General features: G+C 51.6%; 6 protein-coding genes across 6 annotated transcripts; 2 read left to right on the top strand and 4 right to left on the bottom strand.

Moving 5' to 3' along the window:
• On the bottom strand, positions 1–1,581 carry AYO21_08372 (hypothetical protein; the record flags this gene model as incomplete). The annotated part of the gene is made up of 2 exons (XM_022658317.1): positions 1–1,103; positions 1,152–1,581. 2 exons carry the CDS (start codon positions 1,579–1,581, stop codon positions 1–3), a joined length of 1,533 nt encoding a protein of 510 aa, XP_022509358.1.
• Positions 1,582–3,087: 1,506 nt separating this feature from the next.
• AYO21_08373 (hypothetical protein) lies at positions 3,088–6,281 on the top strand (the record flags this gene model as incomplete). Its single annotated transcript, XM_022658318.1, has 3 exons — positions 3,088–3,888; positions 3,965–5,146; positions 5,217–6,281. The coding sequence occupies 3 exons, from the start codon at positions 3,088–3,090 to the stop codon at positions 6,279–6,281; spliced, it is 3,048 nt and encodes a 1,015-aa protein (XP_022509359.1).
• Positions 6,282–7,306: 1,025 nt separating this feature from the next.
• Positions 7,307–8,621, bottom strand: AYO21_08374 (hypothetical protein; the record flags this gene model as incomplete). The annotated part of the gene is made up of 2 exons (XM_022658319.1): positions 7,307–8,514; positions 8,570–8,621. 2 exons carry the CDS (start codon positions 8,619–8,621, stop codon positions 7,307–7,309), a joined length of 1,260 nt encoding a protein of 419 aa, XP_022509360.1.
• A 446-nt stretch (positions 8,622–9,067) lies between these two features.
• Positions 9,068–11,469, top strand: AYO21_08375 (hypothetical protein; the record flags this gene model as incomplete). The annotated part of the gene is made up of 3 exons (XM_022658320.1): positions 9,068–9,194; positions 9,264–9,406; positions 9,454–11,469. 3 exons carry the CDS (start codon positions 9,068–9,070, stop codon positions 11,467–11,469), a joined length of 2,286 nt encoding a protein of 761 aa, XP_022509361.1.
• A 151-nt stretch (positions 11,470–11,620) lies between these two features.
• On the bottom strand, positions 11,621–14,033 carry AYO21_08376 (hypothetical protein; the record flags this gene model as incomplete). The annotated part of the gene is made up of 5 exons (XM_022658321.1): positions 11,621–12,592; positions 12,663–12,777; positions 12,898–13,158; positions 13,353–13,896; positions 13,949–14,033. 5 exons carry the CDS (start codon positions 14,031–14,033, stop codon positions 11,621–11,623), a joined length of 1,977 nt encoding a protein of 658 aa, XP_022509362.1.
• Positions 14,034–14,550: 517 nt separating this feature from the next.
• AYO21_08377 (hypothetical protein) lies at positions 14,551–22,552 on the bottom strand (the record flags this gene model as incomplete). The annotated part of the gene is made up of 2 exons (XM_022658322.1): positions 14,551–17,205; positions 17,255–22,552. 2 exons carry the CDS (start codon positions 22,550–22,552, stop codon positions 14,551–14,553), a joined length of 7,953 nt encoding a protein of 2,650 aa, XP_022509363.1.
• Positions 22,553–23,933: the final 1,381 nt, after the last annotated feature.

Consider the following 23,933-nt stretch of genomic DNA (forward strand, 5'->3'; position numbering starts at 1 on the left):
TCAGGCCATTCTCTGTTTCGGGAGCTTGGGAATCAGCAACCACACAGCCAGGCATAATACCAAGGCAGCCAGAATGATGGGCTGCAGCACCTTGACTCCTTTGGCATTTGCAATCGCTCCAACAGCGAACGGCAACACACATGCACCACTCGCTCCGAAAGCAGCGGCAAACCCCACAGCGGGTACGTGCAGCTTCTTCGGGAGCAATTTGGTAAGCGCCACAATGGCTGCGGGGAAGAGAGGTCCTAGGAAAAAGCCCAGCAAGCCAACCATGACCGCACTGACGACGAAGTTCGGAATGAGCCAGAACATCAACTGGAGAGCCACGCTGCACAACAAGTACACGGCGACCGCGTGCTTCTCCGATCTGAATAACCGAGCGGTAACGAAACCGAGTACCAATCGACCGACGGCGATCCCGAGCCAGAAGCCCATCGATGTGAGCCCAGAGGCAAACGGCGAGCCTTTCCTGACACGCCACATAAAGGTCACGATCCAACCGCCAACACTGACTTCGACACCCACATATATAAGCAGGAACACCGAGGCAATCAAGGTTACTCTTTGCTTGACCGCCTCCAGAGTCTTGCTCTTGCCCTTTGCTCTTTTGCCACGTGGATTGAGCCTTGAAAAAATGCTTTGTTTCTTGTCGACTTGACTAGCGGCGACCGCATTATCCGAGGTGGTCGGAGTGCTTGATTCTGAGGTATCGAGGTCGGCAGTCTGAGGGTGCTCGGCGTTATAGGCCCGGCCATCTGCTTTCCAGAAAGTCCCCACGAGAACTATGACCTCAATAAATGCTGCACCCACCATGAGATAGTAAAATTCGTACCACCGCCAGCCCGCTTGGGTAACTAGTGTTGTCGCAATTAGAGGAGCGAGGGCTGCACCAAGACCGTAAAAGCCATGTAAGAAGCCAAGCACTTCGTTTGGATTGGCCATGTCACCAATCCAGGCATTCCTGTAAACATAATCAGCATTCTTGACCCCAGACGATTCAGTGACTTTAGCCCACCATCCGCTGTCGCCCAAGCCGTTGCCAAACCCGGCAAGAATAAACACTATTACCAAAACAGGATAAGGCGGATGAACACATATGATAGCTACGGCGCCAGGTTAGTCATGGACGCATTTAACATTAGCGTACTCACTATAAGCGCACAAATGGGAGGTGCTCATGATCCACGCAACACCTCTTTGTCCATATATTGTATGAATGTAGTTGTTCAAAAGTGCAGACATCGTATAGCCCACTATTGGCGACAGAAAGATGAGACTGATAACTGTGTAATTGACCCCGTAGAATGTTTCGAGGTAGGGTATCAAAGCTCCGTATGCACCATCATTGGCACCTAAGATGATAAAAGAATAGAAGGTCCCGAGACAGCGCCACATGTTGATTCTGGGAGAGTTCCATTTCTGTAGTTGAGGCGTAGCAGTCGAGGGAGCGGGCAAGGCTCCGGCCGATATGTCCTCGTAGACAGGCGGGCTCTTTCCTGACTCCTCCGGCTGGTGAGATCTCAAGGGCATCTCCAGGACGACCGTGGAGCTTCCACATGACGAGGAATTATTGATCTGCATTCTGTCGGGTTTTGTATGTCTTGGGGGACTTTCCGAAGAGGATCGAATGGTTTAACGCTCAGCTAGATGTGCCTGAAACACGAAGCTGGGGATTCCGGGACATTTAATGTGTCTAAGACATAAAATTTCGATCACAGTCTTCTGGTATCTTCAGCGTCCCAAAGAAATATGCGGCAAAGAAAACATCCTTTTCATAGAGAAGAAAACAAGTCTAAGTAGAAAGATGATCTCACTTGTCCGAGGATCAACCGAAGGCGGCGCGGCGGCTCGCAGGCCCTGAGGAGATGGCGGGCCGATCTTTGCGAAAGGCATATTGGGCTGAATCAGGAACATGACCCCGGATGCTGCTTTAGGCTGCTGTACTCGGAATTGCTCAATGGGACGTCGCTGAATTGTTCGGTTGAATTATTCATGTCATCCACTTTGCAGGCGTCACCCAGGCGTAGCACTGGCTGGTGGCTGTGAGGAGTGGAGTGATTCCACCACCGCAGGCTATTTGGATACTTGTCATTCTTGGCATTATTACGTCGAAGCAGAAAAGCGGCCATTAGTCAATTACAGCTTGTGTCCTTATGATCCGCCGTTTGTAGCGCGGCGCCGTGACTTGGCCCCTCACGTGCCATTTAACAGACGCGTTCGTCCACACGCGTGACGCGTTGATGCGCTCCTGCCTCTCTCACCAATTCCACTCACCTCTTTCCTCACTGACGCCAACTACTCAACGTGACCATCGACTCATAAGGTGATTTTCACTGTAAGCACCCTTGGTAGATTTCCGTCTACCTTCATGCCGACTCGAGAGAGTTCAACCTCAGTTCTTCCTCCTTTTCCCTACTGAACCTCGAGATCCTATCGCGAAGGTGAGCCCATTGTGAAATGGTAGCCGAAATTTCATGCCACGCCTAGCCTCGTCTTGGTCTCGTCTTACCTGACATGTATGCACTCGAATCTTTCAGCAGAAACTCCAGCAGAAACGATATCAATTCTAAACGAGTTGAGGCAACTTCCCCCAAACATAAACTTACAAGCACTGAAAAATCCCTCAACACCACCTCAGTAATCAGCCACCATCCTGGTGAGTTGGTTGTCCTCGGAATTCTGCGTGACGAAGCCCTTGGTGAAAGAAAGGCCACGGATGCCCTGGTGCACCATGCACTGAAGAAAGTCTGTGGCTGCGCCCCTCAACACGTAAGCGAACAATTGGGAGGCTTGAAGCAGATACAGAGCACTAGTCCAGGAAAACAGCCCTCAGAGGAAACACCGCAATCTACGCTTGCCTTGAGAGAAAGCAGCATTAACAGCTGCGCACGATTCTTCTCTGCTATCAAGCTCAGTCCTCGCTCATTAAGTCCCAGAACAGAACGTGCGAATCCGCGGTGGGAATCATCTTCCGGTTTCCAGGACAAAATGATCCCTGCCTACAACGGCCCGGCCGACAGTATGTGTCATCGCAGCGATCTTCAAGACAAGCCTCGTTCCCAGGCATGCGCAACTGCTCGTTTAACTATGTCTGACCTCTTCGATGACCGCACACCTGAGCAGCTTGAGAAGTGCGTTGAAAAGGGCCAAGAGTTGCTGGAGAAGATCAAGCAAACCCTGGGAGAAGTCTCTGATCCAGACGTAAGTCGAATGTCTCAAGCAACTAAGAATGTCCAATCCCAAGCTATCCCTGCCAAAACGGTCATCGGTATTGTCGGCGCGACTGGCGCAGGCAAAAGCTCTATCATCAATGCCGTGCTCGACGAAGAACGTTTAGTTCCGACCAGCTGCATGCAAGCTTGTACCGCTGTTGTGACAGAAATCAGCTACAACAACCACGGAGGTGCTCCATATAGAGCTGAGGTCGAATTTATCTCAAGGGACGACTGGCGGAAAACGTTGAAAGTTCTCTTCCAAGATCTCCGCGATCAGCCGGGCCAGATCAACATGAACGAAGACTCCGACTCTACTGTCGCCTATGCTCAAGTGAAGGCAATATATCCATGGCTAACTAAAGAGGAAATTGATGAGGCACCTATCGAAACATTGATGGAGCATAAGAACGTTGCCCATCTAGGCGATAAGCTCAGCATTGAATCGAGCAATGCTGACACGTTCTACAAGGAATTGCAACCTTTTGTAGACAGTAAGAAGAAGAAGACTGCTGGACTCAAAGAACGGGCAGAGCATGAGCAAGAGGCGGAGTTTTGGCCCCTGATTCGGGTTGTCAAACTTTATGTCATGGCTCCTGCTCTAGCCACTGGTGCAGTGCTCGTCGATCTCCCAGGAGTTCATGATAGCAACCAGGCTCGCGCAGCAGTCGCTAAAGTAAGTCATCGACCAGCGTACATCGGCTTTCTTGCACTTTTCATACGAGGCTTCGTTGACATTGATGTCATCGCAGGAATACATGAAACAGTGTACCGGACTCTTGATTGTTGCACCCATCACAAGAGCAGTTAACGATAAATCTGCAAAGACCCTACTAGGCAACTCTTTCAAACGTCAATTGAAGATGGATGGAGGGCTCAATTCAGTTACTTTTGTCTGCAGTAGATCCGACGAGATCTCGGTCACTGAGGCTCAGGATTCTCTTGATCTGGCGGAAGAGCAGGCTACCATGTTGGCAGAAGAAGGAGATTTATCAAAGCAGAAGGATGTATCCACAGAGCAGATTACAGATCTTGAACGCCGAAAGGATGAAATTGATGCTGCTCTAGATTCCGCGGATGATGAACTTGAAGTCTGGGGAACGCTGCGAGACGACACAAGTGTCACCAGGCCCCCGAGAGAATTTCTGAAGCGAAAATTCTCAGAAATGATCAGCCACACGGTGAAAGGGACAAAATTCACCGAGCCTGGTCCTGACGTTGACCTTTCCCCTAGCAGCGAGGAGTGTGCCGGAGATATCGGGTCAGAACACACATCATCAGACCCCAGTGACGGTCATACGCAGCCACTTACAGACCACGATATATCAACCAAAATCGCCGAGATCACAAGAACCAAAAAAGCATTGCGCAGCGAGAAGCGCAAGATTGATAGGGAGATTCGAACACTGAAGGCTCAAGTTGGAGAATTCGACACACAGCAGGAGAGCATTTCCGCAGAGATTCTCGCACAGTGTATCAAAGGTCGGAACGAGTATGCACGACGTGCAATTGCTCGTGATTATGCTGCTGGTATCCGTGAACTAGATCAAGAGCTGGCCGACGAAGATGATCCAGAGAATTTCGACCCCAGCATGGATGCTCGCGATTACGACGAAGTGGCTCGCAATTTACCCGTCTTCTGCGTATCTTCTCGTGCGTATCAGAAGTTGATGGGCAGATTTCAGAGGGACAAAGCTGTTCCAGGATTTCAGCACATAGAGGAGACGGAAGTTCCGGCCCTGCAAGCTCACTGCGTGCACCTCACAGCTACTGCGCGTCAAGCATCTTCTCGCAAGTTTCTTACCAGCTTGTTTCAACTGCTCAACTCTCTCCGTCTATGGGTTGCGCATGGCAACGTTGCAAATACGCTTGCAGCGATGCGGTTAGACCAAGAAGTCCAAATTCTTGAAGAGAGGCTCAACAGCCTTGATTCGGTAAGTTTTCTGCGTAACCAGTAATCAGCGCCTTGTGCGCATGGAGATTATTCTTACTGACCGTCGCTAGGCCCTGGAAGATACATGTGGCACAAGTGTTGATGAATTTTCTGACCAGCTTCAATGCAAAGTCTTTGAGGCTTACGCCAGCGCGACAGCGGCAGCGCAAAATAAAGCAGCCGAAATTGCTCGCAAATGGGGATCGCCTGTCAATCAGGAGAATCCAGCCGCAGGAGGTCTCCACTGGTCGACGTATAGAGCCGTGGTTCGCCGCGATGGATGTTTTACGAATCACCGGGGCTGTCACAACTTCAACGAGCAGTTAATCGAACCACTGATCCGACAACTCGCCAGACCTTGGGAATCTGTTTTCAGTCGCAGCCTGCCCATTATCTTCAGGCGACTCCCGCTGATCGTAGCTGACAGGATTACCGTTTTCCACGAAGATGTTGAGGGCCGCGCTGTCCGCAACGGTGTCTCTGCGCTCATTTTCGAGCTGCTCAAGCAACAGATACCCGTGTATAAAGAAAAGATGAATGTCATAATCAAGGATGCGAATAGTTGGGTAACCCAGCAACAACGCACCTTCAATCGGGAGTTTGAACCTCTGATGTCTAACCGTATGCAAGAAGTTTACAACGCTTGCGCCCGTGAGGAAGGCAGAGGGTGCTTCAAACGGATGAGGGACGCAATGGAGCGGTACGTGGAGGACAAGAAGATGGTCATGTTTGATGATGTCGCCAACGACGTCCGCAAACTAATCACGCAGATGCTGAAGGAGCTGAAAGATACTTTAGTCGGCAGTCTCAAAGGCATTTCTGAAGACATCCGGAGAGAGTATACTAATGTGGTGATACGTCAAGAGATCGGACCTGAAGAGCGGCAAGCGATGCGAGACAAGGTTCTTGACATTGTCGACAGTGCCGAACTTGTTTTCGAGCAAGCCCTTGGTCTCAGAGAGGAGTCGACGCTCGAGGCTGAATTGCCGATTCAATGCCAACCAGAAATCGCCGATATGGCCCCCGTGGTGAAAGGGGAGCCGGGATGGGAAATCTCACGAGCAACGCCGAAGATGGAGTCGGTAGAGCCGGTAAACGGGAAACCCGAACATTACATGGAGCTGGCTGATGCGTGAAGCGTCGGAGGATATCGCAGCCTAGGGGTTGAGTTGTGCGGCTGGAAGCGCTGACATATCCCGGCCAATCGACTCTTTTCCTAAGACCAGGATAGGGGGTTGACGGAATGCCGCTGTTCAACTACATCGGTTTCCCTGAGGCAAAGAGAAAGTCAGTGAACTTCTACAATATGCTGCTGATGCGGGACTCGGGTCGAGGTGAAGTTCGCTGGCCCTTTCTTCGTTTGGGACTGGGACTTGGGACTTGTATCCAGCGAATGGCATACAATTGTCGAATACGGCCTCAAAAAGGAGAGGCGGCTGTTGGGGCTTGCAGTGCTACTGCTGCCACTGTTGTTGTTGCTGTAAGTTGTATCGAGGCTATCAGGCTCCGAGGTGCGCTCTGGCTTGGTCGTCTCAGGGACAACGAGAGAAAGGCATTCGAAGTTCACTAGGCACCCAGCTAGGCTGGACGAGCATGTCAGCCAGCCAGAGTCAGAGCGGAAAGGAAAAATCTCTCAAATGAGAATTAGGAGAGTTATGAGAGTGCTAGCTAGCTGGCAGCAAACACACATAGTTACATAGTTGAACTCGTCGATCCGCAATCACATTCACTAGTGCTGTGTTTGATATCTCGTCTGGATTCTCAAGCCAAATCCACCGCTTTTCTACAGCGGCTTCACATCGAGTCGAATCGGAGTGGGCCATTGCATCTCCACCTCGTTCATCTTTTGAAAAGGAAAACCCATTATCGCTTGCCCTCCCTCCCTCCCTTCCCTTCATTCCCGCTCGGTATTATTGCTTTTGCAATAATTAAATGTGCTTCCTTCGTATATCACAACGCCGAAACGCCAGCGCTAAATATCACAAGTTGGGTGCACGTCAATATCTGATCGTTGGCCGACTGTAAAGCCTGCTCTTTATCATCATTATTGCGTGGGTGCAAGTCAAAAATCCATCCCCGATGTCCCCATCTTGTCATTTATATCAAGAACCCTAGACTCTGTCAGCACGCTGAAACACAGATAGCGGGAAAAGGTAACCACTCACGAGTATTGCTTCGTCAAAGTCCCTTCACCTCCCTTTGCTAGGTCAATGGTAAACACATAGAAATTCCCCTCGCTCGTTACAACCATGACCTGGGGCGAGTTGGCACTCATGGCCACCACGCTGCGTAACTGACTCGGTGGAGCACCCGAGCTGGATCGCGGCAGTCGTATCCACGCAAAGTCTCTTGACGGCTCCCACATCTCAGCGACTCCTTTCGGGAGGTATCCTCCTACTGTAGAGGCCAGATTGATTCCGACATGCTGCGACGTCCTTCGGAGGAGACCCATGAAGGTTCCGTTGGGTTTGCGATTGGCCATTGCAGTTGGGGATTCCGCACCATCCTCCTCGTCGACCGGTTGGTCCACGAGAGTGTCACTACCTTGACTCAATCTCCGGCTTGCGGTACTGCTCATTTTACTGGGTGAAGCAGGTTCCTCTCCTTCTTCCGTTGCCCGGGTGTGTTGTGGACCCAGTTTGAAAATGTGGACAGTCTCCGTGGCCGAGGACACGCACAGCAAGGTCGAGGTTATGTTAAAGGCCATGCTGTAGATCCTGGAAGGCATGGATCCCCTTCTAAATTGGTAGAGTTTGTGTGCATCTGGAACCGAAAAGACTCGGATAATAGTGCCCTTGTCCGACGCTGTAGCCATCAGAGTTCCTTCGTTGTTGAAGATGACACAAGAAAGTGGAGACCGGTGAGCTTCCACGACGTTGATGGCTTCTAGCTTGACGGCATCGAACAGCAGAACCTCTCCGGTGGTTGGAGGAACGTGTGTGCTGTTGGGTGGAGCGTGTGAAGGTGGAGCAAAGGACGATGCCACCGCTTTTTGAGGCAGAGGGTATGCCAGGTAGCAGTTGTCTTGGGAAGGAGAAAGGGCACATATAGCTGCAGGGTTTGGCGAGGTCTCAATCGTGTACAGCAGTTTCATAGTCTGGATATCATAAAGGTAGATTTGATCTTCCAGCACAATCACCAGCCTCTTTCTATTCAAGCGTACGGCGAGGACGGCGTTGGGAAAGGTGAGCTCGCATATTATCAGGTCTCGTTTCGTGTTTTTGATCTGGAGCCTTCTCGGAGACAGGATGAGGGCCACCAGAGAGGTAGAGAAAAGCATTTCGAGGATAGCAACGTTGCCGGCATCTCGGGATTCGAAGGACTTTGCAAATGGTTCGGTGGTGAAGATGCGAAAACCTCTCGATGTGCCTAGGGGAGTTAGGTTCATGTACACGGTGACCGAGGAATCATGGTAGTCACGTACCTACAGCCAAATGGCTGTAGTCCTGATTGAACGTCACAAAGTTCATAGCCATGGTGAGTGGTCTACGGGCGGCGCTGCTGCTGCTGCTGCTGCTCGTGCTACCGGTGTTCGTCCATGGGCCAGAGGCTCTCTTTCGTGACTTGAGCGGGAGAGGCCGCTCCTCCGGATGTCTTGTTCTCGACCTTGCAGGGAGAACACAGATGGGAGCTCGCAGGATTTCCTTCGACAACAAACCAGAAAAAAAGGTCGAGGGCTGTGGATTAGCTGCACTTTTGGGTGCGGTGGAGGAGGGAAGCCTCGCTAAAGATCAGGCTCTATGGTCAGTCCAGGGCATGTGACGTCGCGTTTCCCCCACATTATGCGGCTCGCCTGTATTTACAAGTCCAAGTCCATCTCTCTAGGCAAGCACTATGCCATCTTGAAGTCACCACTTCTCAGCTGACGATGGACTTGTCAACAAAACATAACAGACTCTGCCGCATCTGAGTACTACACACGATGGCCGAGGCTATGGATGTCGACGCAGTCCCCCCGCGAGGTGTCAAGCGCACGGCGGAAGAGGCAGGCTTGCCTCCTGAGGCTCCGCCTCGTATCAAGGCATGTTGGATGGGCTCCGGGGTTGGGAGTACGCAATCATGCTGACTTGTGCTCTAAAAGCCTCTTGATCAAGATGTCGTCAACAAAATTGCCGCAGGCGAGATTATCGTCGCCCCCGTGAATGCTCTCAAGGAGTTACTCGAAAACTCCATCGATGCTGGATCCACTTCTATCGAGGTTCTGGTCAAAGATGGCGGCCTCAAGCTGTTGCAGATTACCGACAATGGCCATGGAATCGAGGTGCGGTCCTGAAACTGGACAAGGTTTCGGAAGCTGATATCCAACAGAAAGATGACTTGCCCATTCTTTGCGAAAGGTTTACCACCTCCAAGTTGAAGAACTTCGAGGATCTCATGTCCATTGGCACGTACGGTTTTCGCGGAGAAGCCCTTGCCAGTATCAGCCATATTGCTCACCTCAGAGTAACTACAAGGACTGCGAACTCTAGCTGTGCGTGGCAGGCACATTATCAAGATGGAAAACTTTCCGCGCCGAAACCTGGTCAATCTTCAGACCCGAAACCCTGTGCTGGTCGGCCTGGAACACAGATCACTGTCGAAGACCTTTTCTACAATATCCCCAACCGTCGTCGGGCCTTTAGATCGCCGTCGGAAGAATATGCAAAGGTGCTTGATATCATTACCCGATACGCCGTGCACCGCGAAGGTGTTGCGTTTTCCGTCAAAAAGCACGGTGAGACTAGTATTGGCTTCTCAGTAGCCGCTGCCGCCACCAAAATTGACAGACTCAGGCAAGCATATGGAGGAAGTATTGCAAAGGAGATCATGGAGTTCGGCACCGATGATTCACGATGGGGCTTCAGAGCATCTGGCTATGCGACCAATGCGAACTACCATTCGAAACGAACGACGTTACTCCTCTTCATCAACAACCGGTCGGTCGAGTCATCAGCTGTCAAGAAAGCTATCGAGCAAACATACCAGCTATTTCTTCCTAAAGGTGGACATCCCTTTGTCTACCTCAGCCTGGACATCGATCCTGCCCGAGTTGATGTCAATGTACACCCCACGAAGCGAGAAGTCCACTTCTTGAACGAAGACGAAATCATTGACTTGGTTTGTGCAAACATCCGGGAAAGTCTGGCAAAGGTCGATACTAGCAGGACTTTCAAGACTCAGACACTCCTTCCTGGGGTCACACCCATGACGCCAATGAATCCGAGGTTCACGACCGGGGACCAAACTCCTGCTACGGACGACACCAATTCAAGAAGGACCTCAACCGCTAAAAAGCCCTATGAAAACAATTTAGTACGGACTGACTCGAAAATGCGAAAAATCACTTCGATGCTTCCGCCCGCCTTGCAAACTTCAACATCTCAAGACGAGACTGTGACAACTGCGGGCATACGGTACGCAACAATCGATCGAGAACAAGTCCAAATACGGCTCACATCCGTGAAGGATCTCCGAGCCGAAGTCCGTGATGCAATGCACAACGCATTGACCGAAGTATTCGCCTCTCTTACCTACGTCGGTGTTGTGGATAGCAACAGAAGACTAGCAGCCATCCAGTCGGGCGTCAAGTTGTACCTTGTTGACTACGGGATGACATGTAACGAGTTCTTCTATCAAGTCGGTCTGACTGACTTTGGCAATTTTGGGCTCATCCAGTTGGAGCCTGCGCCTAGCCTGAAGGAGCTTCTAGATATCGCGGCCGAACATCAGATCTCGATCGACCCGACCTGCGCAGGTCTGGACAAAGACCAAGTCGTGGACAAGGTGTACGAACAGCTCATGAAAAGCCGAGCCATGCTAGCGGAGTATTTCTCCCTTGAGATTTCCGAGGACGGCCATTTGCAGACGATCCCACTGTTGGTGAAAGGGTATACGCCGTGCATGGCCAAATTGCCCACGTTCTTACTGAGGTTAGGCCCTTTCGTGAACTGGACCGAAGAGGAAGGCTGTTTCCGTACATTTTTGCGGGAGTTGGCCAGTTTCTACGTGCCCGAGATGCTGCCAGCACCGAAACCGAATCAGCAGCACACGGCAAATGGCAAGGACAAGGAGAAGCGCGGGGAGGACGTGATGCAGGACGTGGGAAGCGAGCCAGAAGCTCCTCACAATCCGCCAGCGCGAGACGATGATAATAACGACAACGATAACGACGGAGACAACTCCGATGAAGCCACAGAGAAGAGAAGGACAGAGCTTGAACACGCGCTCGAGCACGTCCTCTTTCCAGCCTTTCGGTCAAGGATCGTGGCGACACAAGGGATGCTCAAGGGCGTCGTCGAGGTGGCGAACCTCAAGGGCCTGTATCGCGTTTTTGAGCGGTGCTAGAAATATAGAATAGAATCAATTTTGTTCTTTCATTCTCTCTCTGTCTCTCTTTTTCTCCTCTCACCCCTGACGCTTTCCTTCCCCCAAACTCCCCACCGTCATCTCCCCTAACACATGTAAAAAAGAAACGACACCACGGATTGAAAAAAGGCTAATTGGTCCCATTGTACGAATACCACACATCGCCCAAGACACTGCGGGCGCTCCCGTCGACGTTGAGGAGCATGTTCGTCGTCGGGGTGCCGAAGGTGGTGTAGCCGCCTGGAAAATTGCCGAACCAGGCATACCGTTCGACCCAGGTCTGGGCGTCCATGAAGCGCGTGGCGTTCTTGAGGAACTGCGCCGTGGTGGGCTGGTCGTAAAAGTCCTGGTCCATGCCGAACTCGGTGACCCAGATGGGGAGCGGGGCGGCAGCACCGGCGGGGGAGTAACTGACGGACAAGTTGTAGGCTTGGGCGAGGTAGCTCTCAAAGTAGTCGATGTTGTAGGGCGACGCGTACCAGTGGATGTTGAGGAAGTCGATCGTCAGGTTCTGCTGCGTCGCGTTGCCCAGGAACTGCGCCAGGTACGTGAGCCCGCCGCCGGCGTTGGTCACGGCGGGGGCGCCGATCTTGACCCTCCCCGCGAACGGTTGCATGAAGTCGTGGTAACCCTGAATGGACTGCGCCACGGGCATGTTGGCCGACTGGCCGTTGAAGTTGGCGTCGGGCTCGTTGAACCCGAAGATGGCGTCGGTGCCGTAGTTGGCAATGGAAAAGTTGACGTTGGCGACCCAGATGGACGTGAGAGAGTCGGCGTCGTTGTACAAGAGAGGGATGAAGCGGTATTGGGACGAAGGGTAAATACCGACGTCGTCGCTGGCGTTGGGCAGCGAGTAGTAGTTGTACGACCACGAAATGTAGGGTGATGGGGGAAGGTAGAATTGAAGCGTGGTGACATTGCGGTAAGTAAGTCCTCGTTTGGCGGGATACGGAGTGGCTATGGGACTGGAAGACGAGCTCACCGTTGACACGCTCCTGGTGCTGGTTCGTGAGTTCGTATGTGAGCCAGTGGTGCTGGTCCTGCCTGTAATGGTGATGATGGAAGAAGACGTGGAGATTGTAGTTGAGCTGATAGTGTCCGGCTTCGACGAAGTGTTCGTTACGGATGTGGACTGACTAGCTACCGTGGTTGTTGACTTCGTTGTACTAGACGATGAACTTGGAGAGAGACTTGTAGATGCACTGCTTGAGTCCGCTGGCGTGGCGCTCGATAAGATTGTCGTCGCTAAGGATGAAAGCCTTGACATTGAGCTGGACATTGACGCCCCTCCCTCAACAGTTACGCTCGTTGTGCTCGATGAGGCTGAGGCTGTCGCCAGGCTGCTTGGAGTATTTGTTGCGTGGTTTGAAGGCGACGAAGTCAAGGCAGTAGAAGCTGCTTCACTACTTGTCGTGGCTGAGAGAGACGATACATGAGAGGATGAGGACAGTGGCGAGCTTGTAGGTTGTGCTGAAGACTGAGTTGTTAGAGTCGCAGAGACTGATTGCGTTGGCGATGACGAGGAGGTACTCATGCTGGTGGATGTCAATTGTGGAGATTGTGACGAACTTGCAGGTGTTTCCGTCGTCGTCGTCGTCGTCGTCGTCGTCGTCGTAGTAGTGGTGCCAGAGGACGGGTTTGACTCCGTGCTGGTGAGCGACGAGCTGACTATATTGGTCGTAAAGGTGCTTCCGGCAGTCTGTTGCGTAGTCTCGCTCGTTTGTTGCTCGGTTATGCTTGTAGTGCTTGTGCTTGTCCAACTGGCCAGACTTGAGCTCGATGTCGAAACATCAACGAAGTCGGCCGCCATGGTAATTGGTATAGCTCCCTCAAGCGGCTGACTCCCAGGGAAAACCACATACAGCCGTCCATTAGGAGTCGCCGAGAATGTCGTATCCCCAAACATCAATCTTGTCCCGTTGAAAGACCATCTATAGTCACTCGGCTGAGTCGAGTCGAAAAACTGGACGAGAGACAATGTGCCTGTATTTCCGGTGGTGCCGACATCGCCATTCCCGGTTTTCAAGTGGCCAGTCACAGTGAGAACAAAAATAGTAGCAACGTCTTCGTCAGGAGAGAGATAAGCATTGCCACCGTTGAACGTCACATAGTCCAGGGCACGAGTTCTCAGTTTATTGCCGATACCACTGACAGTGATCACGAATGGGTTTGAGGTCGGAGACGGGATTGTTGTGGTTGGCACCGTGGGACTCGTTGTACTAGAGGGATTGAAAGACGTACTCGAAGAGGAAAATGACGAGGCAACACTGCTAGAGCCTGATATTGAAGCTCCTGAACTCGTGGATATGGTTGACAGGCCCCCACTGGTAGTGAGAGTGCTTGATGTGGTCGTGTTCCCATAGACGATGGACGAGGTAAGGTAACAACCATCGGGCAGGGTCGAAACTGTAGCGCAGTTAGTATTGGAGGATCTCGAGATCATGACCACAGCACCGACCTGATTGAGCAGCAGACAATGCTAGAATACCCTGTAAGACCAGCAGAACATTGTCCAACTTGACGACACACTTTGTAAGCCGCATCTTGTCGTTTCCACCTCTTGTCCTGCTTCACTCACCTCTATTTCCCGTATAGAAACATCTACCCGACTTCGGTCGCGCTTCGACTAGCTCTGTTATTTGGGTCCCTTGCCTGGAATGTAGGAGTAGGAATGTGTGCGATGGCCAGTGCGCCGTTCAGATGTCTCTGTCTCGTTCATCCAGATTGGCCTGCAAATTTCCTACTAAGAAAGGGGGAACCAGCAAAGAGTCGATTTGGAAGGAAATAGAAGCTTGGAACGAGTTCCAAAGCCTTTTTTTGTGTGAAATGTCTGTCCTTGAGCGCCTGCAATTGCTAAACCTAGTATACACATCCGGCTTTTTTGTCTTCGCATTCGAGAATACCTTTTTGTATATGGTACACAGACACATGGTAGCCGCTGGAAATGCTCAAGAAACGCCCATGATATGTCCTTCATGCTCCATGATGCTCTATTATGGGTATCGTTGTCGTACTGAAAGAAACGGAAATTCGAAACAGAAATCTCACTTCCATATGCCTTTAAAATCCCGGGCTCGCAGTCGGGCTGACTCCGCTCGTATTGGATGCATTGAGATACTCCGCTGGCACTCTTGGAACCCTGGGACTCTGCAACGCTGCCGTCGCTTGTCCCTGTCCTCCGGATTGCCCGCGTAAGCGTGCCAGATCTTTGATCTTGTCCTTCTCCTTTTGGCTTTCACTCTTGCCGCCTGTAAGACGCCGCATGCCTCTTCGCATTCCCTGCAGGCTGAACGCTCCTCCAGTCTCGTTTGCAGATGTTGGCATTGTCTGATATTCGGAGGGCCCTGGGCCCGACAAAGATTTGGTCTGGTTGGATATAGTCATGCTTAGCGAGGGAAATGGACTGCTCTCTCCGTCCGACATAACGACCTCATCGTACTGATCAGCATAATCATCCTGAGACCTGAATGATCCGCCTTCAGACATGGGAGTCATTCCATATGAAGTTGGTTGCGATGCCGGAAATTGGTTCGCTGGAGAGGTAATTGATCTGGCATGAAGTCCAGGTCGAGTATGATTGACAGGACTCAGCGCGCTCTGGAGCATTGGCTTCTTGGTAGAATTGGGCAATGACGGTCCCGGGCCTCCCAACTCGTCGATCGAAGAGAAGGATGATTGTGTGGCTGCGGTAGAACTTGGAGACGATAGACTAGGCTGAGTTCGATGAATGATGCCAGGTAGTGGTCCGGCTTCGGTAAACCCATCCTGTACCGTCGTTGTCGATGACGTCCGCGCTAGACTCTGACGAAGAATCGGGGCAGTCTGCTCGTCATACAGTGCTGTGCTGTGTTCGGTAAGAGTGGGAAGCGCAATGGCGGACACGCCAAGCTGACTGGTGCCGGTGGGAGTTAAGACGTCGTCGCCATCCAGATCGTCGAAGAAATCATCGAGGCTGTCAAGTGTGTTGACCAAATCACTGACATTGGCGTCTGCCGCCACTTCCAGTGACCGGATAGTTTCTGCACGACTCTGGGGGGGAAAGTATGAATCCGTGTAGCCATCATCACCTTGAAACTCAACATCAGGAGTGGTGGTTTCTTGAGTATTCAATAAGTCCGAGTCGCCGCATGTATAGAAAACAGCATGGACATTGTGCCTCGTCATGCTTGAATAGATGGCAGGTGTCGGGATAGACCAGCCGGATGAGTGGGGAATCCCGTACAGGCTTTGTGTCCGCTCATACTCTTTTCTGATAGCCTTTGCTGAGCCGGAAGCCATGCTCATCCGCATGTGATGCTTTTCCATGGGCGTAGCTGCTACCTCCATGATATAGTCCATCACTTCCAGAGCTTGTGTGCAGTGCTCCGTCTGCAATAACCGCAGCAGGGGGGAAATGAGATCGGGTCCATGTGTTGTGATGGCATGGCTCTTCATGTTCACAATCGGGATTAACTCGCATAGAATGTCCATCAATTTGACTCGAAACCACGGTGTCTTGTTGGTCAATAGTCCGATCATGAAGATCAAACTTGGGGCGTCGCATGCTGGAAAGTACGCGGCCCTCATGGCTTGAATGGTGGTGGTGAGCATCTCTTGACTCGATGTTATTTCGTTATTGGCGAAACGCTGAAGAGTGGCCGAAAGAAGATCATGGCCAGCTGCGCTCGCCACCTTTGTAAGTTTCTGGGCTGAAGCTATCGTCATAGGTTCGATCTCGTCGAGCTCAAAGCTTCGAAGCCAGCGGGGTAGGTTTGCCAGGACACAATAGAGGAGGCGATTGTCGTTCCCAACTAGTGGGCAATCCGGCAGGTCTGCGAGTTTGTGGAGAAGGAAAAGCGTCTTGTCCAAGCTGTCGGCCGACTTCAGCCCCTTGTAAAGTAGTGGCTGCAGCCCCTCAAAGCCGCCATCCCATTTTCCGGGGAGCCCCTTCATCATAGCCTCCGTAACGTCCGGAGCGGACAAGTCCAATTTGTCGAGGAATTTCTCGAGCATTCCCAACGTCTCGTAGAACTCCCTTTCATGAATGGTATTGAGGCAGGCGCATGTCGTCCAGAAGAGCTGCGGATATCTCAGGAGATTTTTAGGTTCCAGTGCTCCAATGATGACTTTGAGTGTCGTCAAGATCTCCATCGAAAAGGTCTGGTAGTCCGTGTGCTCATCGGCAATCGTGTTGGAAAGTCGTGCAAGCATATCCGCGAGCATCCTAGCATCCAGGCTGACAGAAATGCAACGAAATACTTGGAACGACCGACATGCCAAATGCCGGACAGGACAGATAGAGGCCCAGTGCAGCGCTTCTTTAGCCCAGCTGTCGCTGAAATTGTCAAACGCGAGATTGAAAATGTTGACAATTTCCGAGGTGAGAACCCCCATTGCCTGCGGTACCCGGCTAGCGCCATCGTCTTCGTCCTTCCTCGTGTTGCTCTCGTAAGTCCAGCTTATCCGAGGACTGTTGCTTCGAATTGCAGCAACAAGGCTTTCAATGTCTGACTTGACAGAGGAGAGGATCTGCGAGTCGATCTTTGTGGTTACCAATTCGTGGACGAGGTGGACCAGCATCTCTCTAGCCTGTTCCTGAACTGACGTTGTGTAGTGGTCCCAAAGGATGAGGACAGTATGAATGAGCTTGATCGCCTCATCTTTGGCCAGGGTCACCGGTGTAACCATGAGGTCGACTAAGAAAATCAGGGAGACTTGTCCCAAGGAAAGACCAACCTATTGACTCGTCAGAATGCAATCCGTTCAAAGATCTGGCCTGTCCTACCTGTTTGTTGCCCATAGGCAAAAGGGAAGTCAAATCAGCCACGTAGGGAAGATTCCTTGTATCAGGCATTACTACATCAGCATGCTTTCTGTCATTAACCATGTTCTTTGGCGCGAGTTGTAACATGAAAAATTCCAGTACTCGTGAACCGGCAGGAGTGGAAGAAAGATATACAACGATTTGCTTTGCGTATTCGACAAAGTTCTGATCGCGCCGATCGAGCGACAGGTAAATAATGAAGTCAAGAATCAGTTGCACATTTCCCGCATGAGGTCCTGTTGACAGGGCTTGCCACAAGGCTTGGACCTCGTTGTGCATTGCGCTGCTTGAGCAAATCGTGATTTCGAACATGTTTGCCAGAAGCATATACGAGGCGGCAGTTGGAGACCCAGTCCCCGGGTCGACCTGGAGCTCGAGAGTCTGCAACCAGGGTAAGATGGCGACGACCATGTTGCGCTGATGATCGTTACGTGCAGATTTATAATGGAGTGAAAACTCGGAGAAGATCATAAACGCGATGTCTGAGTTGGCCTTTGCAAGTCGCTTTGAGTATTCAAATTGGGCCAATTTGTACACAGCACGCGTCTTGTCGGAAATGCTGATGTCAAACTCTTGAAGATTGGTGCTCTTATGTTGGCGTTCATCTAGAGTGCGGATCAGATGCGCCGCCTGCATTCTGATTTCACGATTTTCGTTGCCCAAGGTGAACACAATGATGCTGAGAATTTTCCAAAACGCGAGGGGATAGTCTGGCTGTTCAATGAGAACCTCGCAAACCACAGTAAAATAGCTCTCCAGCGCCATCGAGGATTCCGTCCGGTAGCATTGCTCGATAGCATGTTCGGCAAGGACGAGATGCTCGGGATTGTGCATCAGGAGGAGCTTAAGCGCTCGTCGCCCAATAGTGTGCATCTTGTGATTGCTTGTAGCGAAAATGGTATCGATCCATGACAGCATGCGTTGAAGGTTGAATGACAGGATCGCGTTGCTGTCAGTTTTGATGCTGATCGGCCCAGCGCACAATGTCGCCATTGCGCTCAGGGCTGCTACTCGCAGATTGTTCTTCTCTTTCTCAAGTGCAGCACTCGCGTTCATCCGATCATGCAAGTCGCGGGCATGGCCGTGATTGGGATCCATCAAATTCCGCTCCGCGGAGTAGCCGCACCAGTCTTCCATCAAGGCAAATGCAGACTTCCGCGATTCGAAAGGCATCCAGCGAGACGGCGTTTTCGATCTGTTGACCCCTTCGAAGACCTCCTCGACTAACCCACAGAAATGGTATCTTAGTCTTTGGAATCGCCAATCATTCTGTACGTCATTGTCGCTCAGAAAGATACGCAGATCCCTCGTGTAATTAACGAGGTTATGCAGAATCCAGTCGTCTTCATAGATATCTTCGAAACGCAAGAAGGCCGCTGTGAGCTTGTATACATGCGTAACTTCCGTTCGTAACCGTTCGGTCTGCTGAGATCGCTGTGGGCTGCTTGGAGTCCTCTGATGGTTGATTCTGGCCTTTGCCTCATCATTGCACTTGATCACCGCGTACTGAAGCGATTCGAGAAGTGTCCGGCAAAGTTTGCGATTGATGGAACCGAGAGCAGAGACCACTGCATCACGTATGGCGTCGGGCGCTGCACCAAGCATTGGAATGATGGCAGAGAACAACGCTCTGGCAGAACTCATCTTGTCTTGTGCTGTTGCAGTGCCTTTGGAGGTCTTCCTTGAATGGGCAGCAGCATCGGCAAGCTGGCTTCGAGATTGGCCCCCTGGAGAACTTAGAGTGACGCAGGCCATGATCAGGTACAACTTCCACTGCTCAAAGAGCACCTCTGCAGATGTTGCCGAGCTTCGTCCCTGCAGACGGTACTCATACATTGCCGCATTTGCACCAGTCGTCTCTGAAAACGCCTCAACGTCATTCTGCATCATCATCAATCTGTCCGTGACTGTTCCGCGGCATAAGGCAATGGCATTGGGGCATGCATCAAATACAACGCGGATCAAATTCGGAAAAGCCTTGAACCAAAGGGTCGAATCATAGGACACTTCAGAGCTGCAGATCTCAATCAGTGTGCTTTGGCCAGGACCAGTGCGCTTATCCTTTTGTAAGCGGCTGCGTTCTGCAACATTAAGCGCATCCTCGTGCAAGTCCAGAATTACTGATGACTGGCCTTCAAGAAGTTTGATGATCCTAGATGGCACATCTTGGCCGAGGACCGAATCAAACTGAAGAACAAGTCGAAGGACCTTGACAGCAAATGCTCTCACGCGGCGAGACTGCGAGCAGAGGAAGAACAGGCCATAGGCTTCGATTTCATCCACATGCGGGATGACATTTGTCAGTTCCATCTGCAGAGCTCGCTGAGAGCCTGTGATCGAGCGATCTCTCGTTTCTGAAGAGCTTGCCACTGCCTTCTGCTTGAGCTGCTCTGTCCATATTTGTAACAATTCGAGATATAGTGTCAATGTCGCCTCGATATGCGCCGGTCCCAGACGGCCCTCGTCTGACATCGTTGAGTATTGGGAGTCATAGTGGAAGATGAAACGTGGAAAGGCAATTGCTACAGCTTGAGCGTGGCCCTGCTTTGCAATTGCTTTCAGAGATTGTGTGGCAGAGGCGGCTATATTGGCTTGTACATGAGCAGAGCCTGTGCACAGAAGGTTGATCAATGGGCTCAGGGGAATGTGATCGGTGAAGCAACGAGGAAGAGCTTGGATGGCCACGTGGAGCAGCTCATAGTACAGCTGGCGCTGATCAGTGACAGTCCCATCCTGGCCGCGAGTTAAAGTGAATGCATCGGCAAGAGGGGTCTTTGGAGTCACGTTTGATGACAGCTTCTCATTCAGAGTAGCTTGTCCGCCAAAAGTATTGTCGCAGAGGATTGTGATCTTGCCCAAAATTTGGCAAAACTGCAAATAGTACTGTCTAGCACTTTCGTCCAGGACTGCCGTATTGACTGGGATTGAGGAGGGACTCTCATCTTCAAAGCGCGGTCGAAGTGGCGTATCAAGGCCGAGACTAGTCCTCCTGCTCCCAGGCGAGGATGGTAGGCCATCGATGTTCTGCGATGAAACGGTGAACGCAGGGAACGGCGGCCCGCTCGCGCTATTTTTTTCCAAATCAGCCATGACAGCAAGAAATGCTCGTATTCCAATAACCATGCGTTCTGGCTCCATGTTCTCAATCTTGAGACTTCGACTGGTTTGGAACATGTCATAATGGAGGAGGGGAAAGATGATTGAGCGAAAGCAAAGGTCCTGAGCCGCAAAGCCAATGATTCTGATGAACTGGACCAATGGAGCGGCGGTGGACGGCTCAGAGACAACGTGTGTCTTTCTTCCTTGTGGAATTGTGATTTTGATGATGTCTTCCAATCGACGCAATTTGACTGGGGTGGTGTCTGCAACGCGTGTGATGTACGTCCAGACCAGCTGACAGATTGCCTGCAAAGCAAGAGCTCTTGTTGACCTGTCCTTGAGTTTGGGGGCCAGAGTCGAAATCATTGGCAGCCACTGCGCGGAGAACACATCGATAGGCGAAACGCACAAGAGCAGAATCGACACCGGAAAACCCGTATTCCAATGACGAACCTTGGCCAACATATTTCCTAAGCGCGAGTTGACAGTCTCTACAAAATCTTTCCATTTCGGTACCGCCTGAAAACACTCGGGGTTACTCGCCACTGCTGTCAGCATGCGTTCGAAGAGCTGGCAATATGCTTGCTTTACGCGAGGTCCATGCGCGTCGGAGAACAGGGCCGCAAGTGTTCTTAGAAATTCGGCAACACCGAAGGCTGATTCTCTCGTAACAGAAATGTGGAGATGGCGCATACCAAGTAGGAGCAGTTCAAGACGAGATTCGATATCTCTGGCCGTAGCAGTTCCCGGGCTCTTCGAAAAATCCACTTGCCACTGTTCTAGTTGCTGGGTGAACCGGAAAGTGACGTTGACAAAGTCAAGGCGACTCATTTGGCCTAGGACTTCACCATAGATCTTCCAATTGGCAAGTCGAATGGTCGATGTCAAGATCTGTGGGGGCTCAACCTCCCTGATCTGGGTGAACAAGATGTCCTCGAGCTTGTTGGCCAGATCTTGGGTTATTGCAGCCAGACTACTTTGTTCAAAAATTGCAATCAGGACTCGGCAGAGGATGTATACTGATATTGTAGCGCGGCGATCTGCCAGCATATACTCCTGCGTGAGAGCATCTTCTGTTGAAGAGGTCTGTTCGGTGCCCACCTGGGGGAGTCCATTCTCTCCTGGAGCCTGGAGTGGTTCTGTGTGACGTCTGGGCAGTGAAGGAGGCACTGACGAATTGGTAAGTCCCATTTGCAGTCTCTGCTGGTAGACTTGCTTCTTCAAATTGGCTGCGGCGTCCCCCTTCCCCTTTCGCCAGAGCATCAAAGAATCCACCAAAGGCTTAGGATTTTGACGAGAGATGTGCCCTAGCGAAGCTATCAATTGGTCAAACCCGACATCAACGCCCGGGCCACAGGCTTGCTCCACTGGTGCAACAACATTGTCTAGCAGAGTAAGACAGTGATTGATCCTCTGGTCGGCCCGCAGCACAAAGGCATGGAAAAGGTGGTAGAGAGCGTATTCACCCGGAGTACGCGGTTCCGGCTGCTGGTGGATACTCGATGAGTGATATGCGTGACCCTGATGGCCACGTCTTGTTCGAGACTGCTCCTTACGCCTCCTGTGCTGGGAGGAAGCAGACTCGTGCGCCGATGGGCCGCCATCGATCAAGGAATCAATGGAGTGCCCTTGTGTGTGGCCTGGAAATGGAGATGCTGGGCTGGTATACGCGGAGGTATTCTCTGCATTAGAGTACTGACCACGTCGATTCGCATTCGGATATCTCCCATAGCTGGGGGCGCTCAGCAAAGAGTCCGGGGTCAGAGGGCTCGTGGACGAAGGAGAGTTGAAGCTGGGGCTTCTCGAGTGCTGTAGGCCATGTATAACAGACGTCTGGCGATGATGGCCATAACTGTTCGACGTTCGCCTTTGCAAGGCCGTATCAATTGCGGATCCACCTCTTGAGCTCACAGAGGACTCTGCCCCATGTGATTGGGGTTGCACCGAGCCTGAACGCGATGAAGCCGCGACACTGGAGGGGTATGCTTGAGTCGAGGTCTGCTGAGGCCTGCCTCTCGTCACAGATGCATCTCTCGAATGAATTGGGGGAGCGAGTTGCGGATGGCCATTAGGCAAGGGTTGGGAAACCTGTTCCGGACCAGGGCCGTCGAGTGGAAAGAGAGAGGGCTCGTTGGCAGCGGATTGAGCATCTGGTAGCATTGGACACGGTCAGAATGGGGTCATGCGCTCATGGCCAGACTCATCTTGATGCAGAGCATCGATCCCTAGCCAAATCTTGTCGATGTGTGGAGAGGGAGAATCAGGGTTGGGTGTTGGAATGGCAGCGGAAGAATTCCGAATGGACTTACGGTTATGCAACATTTTGCGCCCCTGTTGGCCGGCGTTGAAAAGAGGGCAGAGGCTTCGTCATTGCGCTTCTGGACCTAGAAGCGCAAAGGTTGGGAGACCGGGGATGCGGTGCTTAGACGAAGAGGGAAGAGGAAATCCGCGATGAGTTGTGGTTGAAGTTGGAATTTTAATTGCCCGCTGCGAAGGAGGAGGTACAACGACGGATACCCACCAATCACAACACACTTACAAGGCCCCTCCAACCTGGAACAGGTCAACGGGATCAAAAGAAAGGGAAATACTTGTATAAAGGAGAGCGCCCATTCTATTATGTTTGTCTAGCGTGGGCGTAGGACGGTTTGTGAACTGTCGCTGTCAACAAATTGGCCGGATTCAAGTGCTACAACGTGCGATTCGCTGTCACATGGCACAAATGGTCGAATCATAGGAGGTCCGCCTCACGACTTTTGACGATTGATTCGGCCTACGAGCCAGGCACACCAATAGGTATCTCGCGCCATGGAAACAGAACCGACTAAAGGGAGAGCGTGATGCATTTGGATGCGGACTGCAAGCGGGCATGGGATCCTGACGATCCCATTATCACGGTCCTGATGTGCCTGGCTGACTTGCACCGGCGCCAACTGTGGTGTCCTCATCTCCTTCTCTTCGTCCAGCACGAAACATTGACACTTCGGAGGCAACCGCGTCTTATGTACGGGGTACAGAAGTCGTAATTTCTTGCCCATGTTTCGAAGTTATTTTTGGGGCCGGCTCTCAGAGTGTCGTAGGTACGACACGGAGTAGTCCGGGCGGGATTGCGATAGGCTTGTAAGATGTGAAGTCGATATACGAGGGGGCGATCCTTTGCCACGGCAGCGGCGGCGGCTACAGGGTTTGATCAGCGATCAGCCTCAAGGGTGCGAAAGTGAGAAGTTAGAGGACGCGTTGAAGGCATCTTCTCAGTTTGTGCTGACTGTGTTGGGAGGCTTACTCGTACACATAGATAATAGTCGTGTCAATCAATGTCAGTGGTGTGCGGGAGGGATGTGGGGATGAGAAGGTCAGTTTTGTTGCCACCACATGAACCCACACATAATCGTACTTCGTATCCCGCACCAGTCTTCGAAGTTGGTATCTACAAGTACGAGGTAAATATGTTGTTTTTGCCGTGTTCGGTTACGAGCATCAGTGGAGGGTTCTTGGATACTAGGTAGTTTCATTCATTCCTATGTGCAGTAAGTACTCGGTA

This window comes from Fonsecaea monophora (genome assembly GCF_001642475.1).
Source record: "Fonsecaea monophora strain CBS 269.37 chromosome Unknown Scaff72, whole genome shotgun sequence".
In the NCBI taxonomy this organism is placed as follows: domain Eukaryota; kingdom Fungi; phylum Ascomycota; class Eurotiomycetes; order Chaetothyriales; family Herpotrichiellaceae; genus Fonsecaea; species Fonsecaea monophora.